This window comes from Natator depressus, chromosome 16 (genome assembly GCF_965152275.1).
Source record: "Natator depressus isolate rNatDep1 chromosome 16, rNatDep2.hap1, whole genome shotgun sequence".
NCBI classification, from domain to species: domain Eukaryota; kingdom Metazoa; phylum Chordata; order Testudines; family Cheloniidae; genus Natator; species Natator depressus.
Genome location: NC_134249.1, coordinates 8,710,103 through 8,717,037, shown reverse-complemented (window position 1 = coordinate 8,717,037; position 6,935 = coordinate 8,710,103). Strand labels below are relative to the sequence as shown.

The 6,935-nt window shown below is 50.0% G+C and overlaps 1 protein-coding gene across 1 annotated transcript in view; it reads right to left on the bottom strand.

Annotated features, from left to right (window-relative positions):
* Positions 1 to 2,683: 2,683 nt before the first annotated feature.
* The window catches only part of LOC142000011 (uncharacterized), a 252,023-nt gene continuing 247,771 nt past the window's right edge, over positions 2,684 to 6,935 (bottom strand). The window contains exons 65-68 of the mRNA XM_074973989.1: positions 6,434 to 6,540; positions 5,637 to 5,717; positions 4,338 to 4,526; positions 2,684 to 3,033 (exon numbers count right to left, since the gene is read on the bottom strand). Of these exons, the coding sequence (XP_074830090.1) occupies positions 2,884 to 3,033; positions 4,338 to 4,526; positions 5,637 to 5,717; positions 6,434 to 6,540 (527 nt within the window). The 3' untranslated portion in view covers positions 2,684 to 2,883. The remainder of the gene's footprint in view (positions 3,034 to 4,337; positions 4,527 to 5,636; positions 5,718 to 6,433; positions 6,541 to 6,935) is intronic.

The following is a 6,935-nucleotide window of genomic DNA, read 5'->3' as shown; positions in this document are numbered from 1 at the left end:
TATGGTACTTTAAAGGTAGGAAATCTTCAGCTAGAAATTCAAGTGTCAGAGGCTCACTAAACAGTAGGGATTAAATTGCCTGTGTGGCTTTTTGGACTTGAACCCAAAACTGTACGAAAGCAAGTAAGAGGGTACTTGGCCAGCTGGAAGACCTAATCATTAGGCTTGGCAAACTGTTACAACTGATCTATAGTGCCTTTCTAGCTAGCAGCTGGTACTGACTAACAGGTGGAAGGAAGAGAGTGCATCAAACTTTTGCCTGAAGGAGAAAACAGTGCACTGCCATTGAAGTTCTGTGGTGCCCTTTATACAAGTTTTTATCACTAAACTCTCCCCTCCTATCCCTTCTGGGAAGGGAGGCCTGAGAATTCCATTTTTGTACTGTAATTTAAAGGCTATTTGAGAACTTTTCTACATCCTCTTATTGCAGGGCACTGCTTGGTTAGGTGGTGGCTGAGAGAAGCAGTCTTCTCTCACTCTAGGCCTCTGAAATCTGCACTTTACTTTCAGTTCTTAATGGGAGTCAGACTTGGGCTCTAATTTCAGGAGCACAAGGGAGAAGTGATGTTGTAAAGGAACTGGCCTCAGCAAATTAAACATCCCTTGTGTGGGCCCTTTCAATATAATGTGTTGCCAACTGCTTTTGGTTTAGGGTTTGTGCAAAAAACAAGTCCTGTCTTACTAGGACTCTTCTATGGGACAGCCTTCTTTATGGGAACGTGCTTGTGTTTTTAAACGTACCACAAGCCCTGTGGTGATAGCTGGTAACCAGAAAGGGAAACTGGTGACTCCCCAGTCTCAGTGGTCAAGCACTCTTCTCTACGTTTAGCTCAGACAGCGCCCCAGCCAGGTTACAGCTCCTCTTCCCCATTGCAAAGGAAGGGCTTGTACTGCTGTGTGAAACCAGACCACTGGGCTTTGGCATACAATGGGAGTGGGAAAATGAGGGTTTTTAAGTTCTCATTGCAGAACAAGAAGCAGACCAGCAGGGTTAAGTCAAATCTTTGTATTGCATACACAGAACTGGTGCTAGTTTCATAAAATGACCAGCATATGTCATGTAGAGGTCAGGCTAAAAATGCAAATTATACAAATAAGAGGAGAACCCTGCAGCCAGAGCACCTGGTCAATGCTGAGTTTGGTGCATCCATTGCCAGCAATGGATGGCATCACATTTAAAGGACCTCACGCTAGGAATCAGAATTTAACTGAGTACACAGCTTTGTCACATTCCCTGGAACAGCTTTAGTTTCCCCTTGTACCTGCCAGTGGACAGTCCTAAGCCTCAACAGCAATCCTTATGGGGGTGAAGCTGCACTCACTCCCCCAATCATCAGCCCACAAAAAACACACTGGGATGAGGTTTAGTTAATTCCTGCAAGCTGGCCCACACCCCCAGCATCATTTTAAATGTGATCTTTCACTCTGCTTCTTAAGAGCAAAGCAAACCTGGTGTTTGGAAGAGATTTGACTCACTCTTCATTGGAATTGGACTCCAGGAATGTGGCTGAATTGTAAAACTGCTGCTGATCCAGATCAGCACCTCGATCCTGTCCCAAGACAGCGAACAGAAATAGGGCTCTGCCTCAAGGTTGGCAGCATCTGCTAGAAAACATGCCCACGGCCGAGTGAACAGTCTGAGTCTCAGCAGCACCTCCTGATGCACCAGTTCATTGTGCAGCAGATTATGATAAGACACTTCTTGTCCGTCAGCATGTCTCCCTTAATGAAACAATATATCTCTATCATACGCCTAGGAGCCTCCTGCTACACAGTGAATTTTCTCCACTAACTACCCCTGAAAAATTGGCAGCAGTTGCTGCTTGTAATGATTTAAGGAGGGCATCGTAATGTAACTGCCATTAAATATGATCCACGCTTGATAGAGTTCAGGAGTTGATGGCAGTATTTCGCAATCACACATGGGGAGGCAGTGCTAATTAGGACATTGCTGGCTGACCCAGTGAAGGGGCTGCATGAATAGTCTAGTGGTGCATTTTCCTTGAAAGACAAAGTGCTGTTAGTCCCTTTAAGGTCAGCAGTTTGGTAGTATATGGAACCTCCTGGAGGTAGTTTGCAGTTAGAGCTGGGCAGGAATCCGTTCTCCCATTCTGCAGAAATTTTTGAGATGTCAAAATATTCCTCCCTACCCTGAATTGGGACAAAGTCAAAATCTTGACAATCCAAAAAGAAAAAAAAATTCAGCTTAGATCACCCAGTAATGTTTCATTGTGCTACCTTTGATTTCAACCGTTGTTAAACAGCTTAAATTTAGAAACCACATAGTTTTGAAACAAAAAAATCCCCAAATTTTTCCATTGACATTTTCAAGTCAAATCTCATCTCAGCTGATCCTTTCCTGCAGAAAGTTCTGGTTTTGAGAAATCATTATTGGATGAAAAAGGCGTGGAAAAATTCCCAACCAGCTCCAGCTGCTTGTTTGATTGGCACGATCTCCCCGAGCAACACTGGCCTGGGCACTTGCGTGTGCTAATCCAGTGGCTGCAGCAGAGAAAGGGAGCCAGGCACTTGTGCAATTGAACAAGGTGAAGAAAACTTGGTCCCAGCTGAAAGCTTGGATCGCCTTTTAAACAGACCTTAAGGGATGAAGTTAAATGACAATTTTCCCATCAATTATTAAATTAGCACCTTTTATATATATATATATATATTTATAGAAAAATTACTTTTGTAAACAATAGTCTCCTCCTCCAGAAGGCCATGTAGTCCATGGCATAATGCAGCTATAAACATTACCTTATAAATAGGAACGGTAGCTTTCAAAAGCTAGCCAAAGGTTCAGCAACGGGAAGGTTTTTTTAGTTCCTTTCTCCTCTGCAGTCATATATTCCTCAAAAGGAAAGTGGATTTTTGTTTCTGGGTTCAGCTGAAGCAAACTGGTCCAACAGTGAATCCAAACTGGTGTGAGACGTCTCCATTGTGAAACACAGCCAGGTCTCGCACGGGCAGAAGTGCCAGCTCCTCTGTGGAAAACTGGAATATGGTGTCTGTGATTGAAGACTCGTTGTCCAGCTGTAACACAAGGGACCTGCAGTATTAGCATGGGTCAGTGATGACAGGCCTTGTCTCCACTCATAGAATCATAGACTAGCAGGGTGGGAAGGGACCTCAGGAGGTCATCTAGTCCAACCCCCTGTTCAAAGCAGGACCAAGCCCCAACTAAATCAACTAGGAAAAGGTGGTTTTACCTTGTGTTATCACAGAAATGGAGGGCTGGGGATCTCAGCAGGGCACCTAGCATTGGCATGGGGGCTGGATGAACGTGGTTACTAACAAGATAAAATCCTAGTAAAGACTCATGGTGTAGTATTAATACATGTTCCCAGGCCAAGGTAAACCTTAGCTTCCGCCCTTGTGTTATCAACTTGAGATCAGCTTCAAACTGCCTTGTCTTCACTTCTGCCAGTTACCATGAGTTAAGAACATTCCTGTGGAAAAGATACAATTCGGGGGGGCAGGCACAATGGGGCCTCGAGCACGGACTCTAGGTGCTACTAAAAATGCAGCTCAGGTGCCAAAGGGGAGCCCCATAGGGTCTGTTGCTGAGACAGAATTATTGCTTCATGATGCTGCTTCGGCACCATCACACTGGGAACGAACTTCACTTGCGAACATTGGGTGTTCGCAATGCCTGGAATTAACTATGTTAATAATTTTCAAACAGGACTGCTTGGAGTTGGGTCTCTAGCTAAACGGCCTGATGGGCAGAGCTGTTGAGTGCCACCTGAAGCCAATATGGGGGGGCTGGGGTCTCCCCTAGACCAAGCCACTTATTTAAATGCCCAATGTGAGGCCCTTGAAGCTGAAAAATATGATTGCGATTGACCTTGGATTTGGGTGGATGTGGCCTCTCTCGGGTTAAACGTTTCCATCAGAGTCTCTTGAGAACAGTATCTTGCCTATACAAAGACACTCTGAAAGGGAAGCTGGCACCTAATTTTCTCAATACAGTAGCATGTGCTCCCAAACTGGAATTGCTTGCGGGGCAGGAGGGGGCAAGCATCCATACCACATGGGCTCCACCTAGCCATGGGTAACGTGTAACAGTGCTGTGGCCAACGTTGAGTTGGCCCCTATCACCTCTTCCCAAGGCTACCTTCGAGGCCAGCACGAAGCCCCTCTCCCTGCAGCTGGGAAGACAGGCTTTAATCTTACAGGAAGGTCTGTCAATGGTTGCTGGGTGTGAACTACAAGGGGTTCCACCGGAAAGGCCTTTGCCCTGCGGGAATCCCCACTTCTCTCAACCTACTTGCTTCCGCTAAGAACACACCCGATTCAAACTACTGGCACAGCTTCCTGCTGCCCCCTCCACTTACCATGCAGCCTGGCAGCGTGGTCAGGTAGCTCTGCTCCCTGGAGTCTGCTAGGAACTTGATGTCTTTCTCCAGCTGCGGCTCTCCTCCGTTGGAGTCAGGCCTGCAGGAGTACGACACCTTCTGGGTGGCGAGGCTGCTGTGTAGCTTCAGGAACCGGAGCTGGACAGTGCTGGCTCCCTGGTACTCCAGCTGCAGCGACAAGAGGGTTAACGGGGTTCAGCTTGGGGAGGAGCGGGCCTATTGCAGCTCCTAGAATGCTGAACCCGCAGCAAAGCCCCCGAGTCGAGTCTGACGGAGAGGATGTCACCATTCGTGCCAGGAGGAATTCCAGCTCTTCCAAGGCCCACATTTAACCCACTCTGAGATTATCTAGGGTTGTCAGGTATTGAGTTTTTCACGGGAGTGCCTGCTCGAAAAGCCCTGCTGACCAGGCTGTTAAAAGTCCGATTGGCAGCACAGCGGGGCTAAGGCAGGCTCCCTGCCTGCCCTGGCTCTGAGAGGCACCGTCCCCGCAGCTCTCACTGGCCACAGTTCTCGGCCAATGGGAGCTGTGGAGCCAGTGCATGGGGCAGAGGCCCCTGGCCCCTGCACCTAGGGGAGAGACATGCCACCCGCTTTTAGGAGCTGCACAGAGCCAGGGCAAGTAGGGAGCCTGCCTTAGCCCCACTGTGCCGTCAACTGGGAGCTGTCTGAGGTCAGTGCCTCCTGGCTGGACCCCATACTCCAAACCCACCCCTTGCCCCAGGTCGGAACCCCCTCTTACACCCCAAATCTCCCACCCCTGAGCCCACATCCTCAGTCAGAGTCCGCACTCCCTTCCACACCCCAGCCCTGAGCCCCCTCCCACATCCCAAACCCTTCATCCCCAGCCTCACCTTGGAGCCCTCACCCCCTCCCACACCCCAACCCCCTGTCCCAGCCCACTCCCCCTCATGGTTACAGGCACGGGGGGGGGGGGGCAGTGAACATGTGAGCAGCTTTCATAGGCTGTAAGGCCACAAGGGACCAGTGTGCTCACCCAGTCTGACCTTACATACAACACAGGCCGCAGGACATCCCTGGATTAATTTCTGTTTCAAGTAGAGCTTGATTCAAGAGTTACCAAGAGCTTCCTTAGCACCCACCTGATCCTACAGACCGTGCCAAGAATGAGAACAGCAGGTTCTGTGTCCGCTATTAAAACGTCCCTGCGTGCAGCGCTCTGATTGCTCCTGGTATTGAGCCAGGCCTCACAGAAATGCCACGCCAGTGAGCTAATATGGGGCCATCCCTGATGCACCAGGGCAGAACAGAACTGACCTGGAAGCCCCCAGGCAGGGTGCTGAACCACACAAAGGTGTCCTTGGAGGGGTATGCTCTCAGCCAGGCTTTGATAGGCGCCTGGGGGTTAAAAACGTTGCCACAGTTAGACGCCCCGGATGCGGCTGATGAGCTGACTGCCTGTCATGACTTTCAGGTCTCACTTGCATCTCTGTGTCTGAGGTTAAAGAACTGGACTTCCTGGCAGCAAATAACTCTGGCCAGGAACTGCAGCCTGCATTTGTCTCCCATCGAGGCATCTCAGCAGAGCCGTGCTCTGGGCCTGCATGTGTGTAGTAGTAATTGTGGTTTACAAAGGCTCCACCTCTTCCCACCCTCTGCTCACTCTTGGGGTTTACACAGAGACCATCTTCACCCCCAGGCAGCAGTATGCCCCTAAGCACCCCCAGAGGGGCTAAAGAAAAAGACTGCAGGTTCTGCCTTGATCACAAGGCACCTGCACTGTTTGTGGCTTTGTCAGCACAAACCAGACCCGAAGCAAGTTACATGTGGCTGATCGTTGGTGCGAAGGTTCCAGGCTACGTCCCTCTTTACCTCCTCTCTAATTCCCCTTCGTTCTCCTCTTGTCCTGCCCCTGATGTGCTATTAGTCACTCCCCCCACACCGCCCAATTCCTGGACCTCTACCCTGGCTTCCCTGTCATTTCCCAGGTCCCTATCCGCATATGCATGGCTCTGCCACGGTCAGACGCATTTCAGAGAAGCAGATTTTCTGCAAGTCCCGCTGCCTGAGAAAAGCAGCCAGACTCCCCCAGTGCTGCAAACCCCCTGCCATACCTGATTGCGTACTGGCGCTATACAGGTCTCTCCCCCTGCCGTGAAGTTGCAGAAGGCCAGCAGCGAGTCCTGCAGACTGCCTTGATTGGGGTCTATGTAATAATAACCTGGAAGGGGGAAGAGCAAGTAGCCGGTCACCCAGAGCCGCTCGTGTTTGGGAAGAGAGGAGGCTGCTTTAGCTTTCATTTACAAGCGCACGCTTAGGGTAGTGCCTGTTACTAGGGCGTCCCCACTAGAGCAAACAGTCCTGTGATGTGCTCTGCTGCATTCCCCACCCCAGCCCCTTAACCATGTAGGTCTCAGCTATAAATCATGCTGACTTCCCGGTCACGTCACGCGCCCCTGCACCGCAGCCAGACTCCCTGCCCCAGCCAACCCATCACAGGCCGGTCCCCACAGTGGACTACAAAAGCCTGCTGCCTAATAAACAGCAACCAGCCTGATGGCAGGGGATGTAGGCACTCACTCCGCAGCAAGAAAGACATTCCACGCTGCCATCATG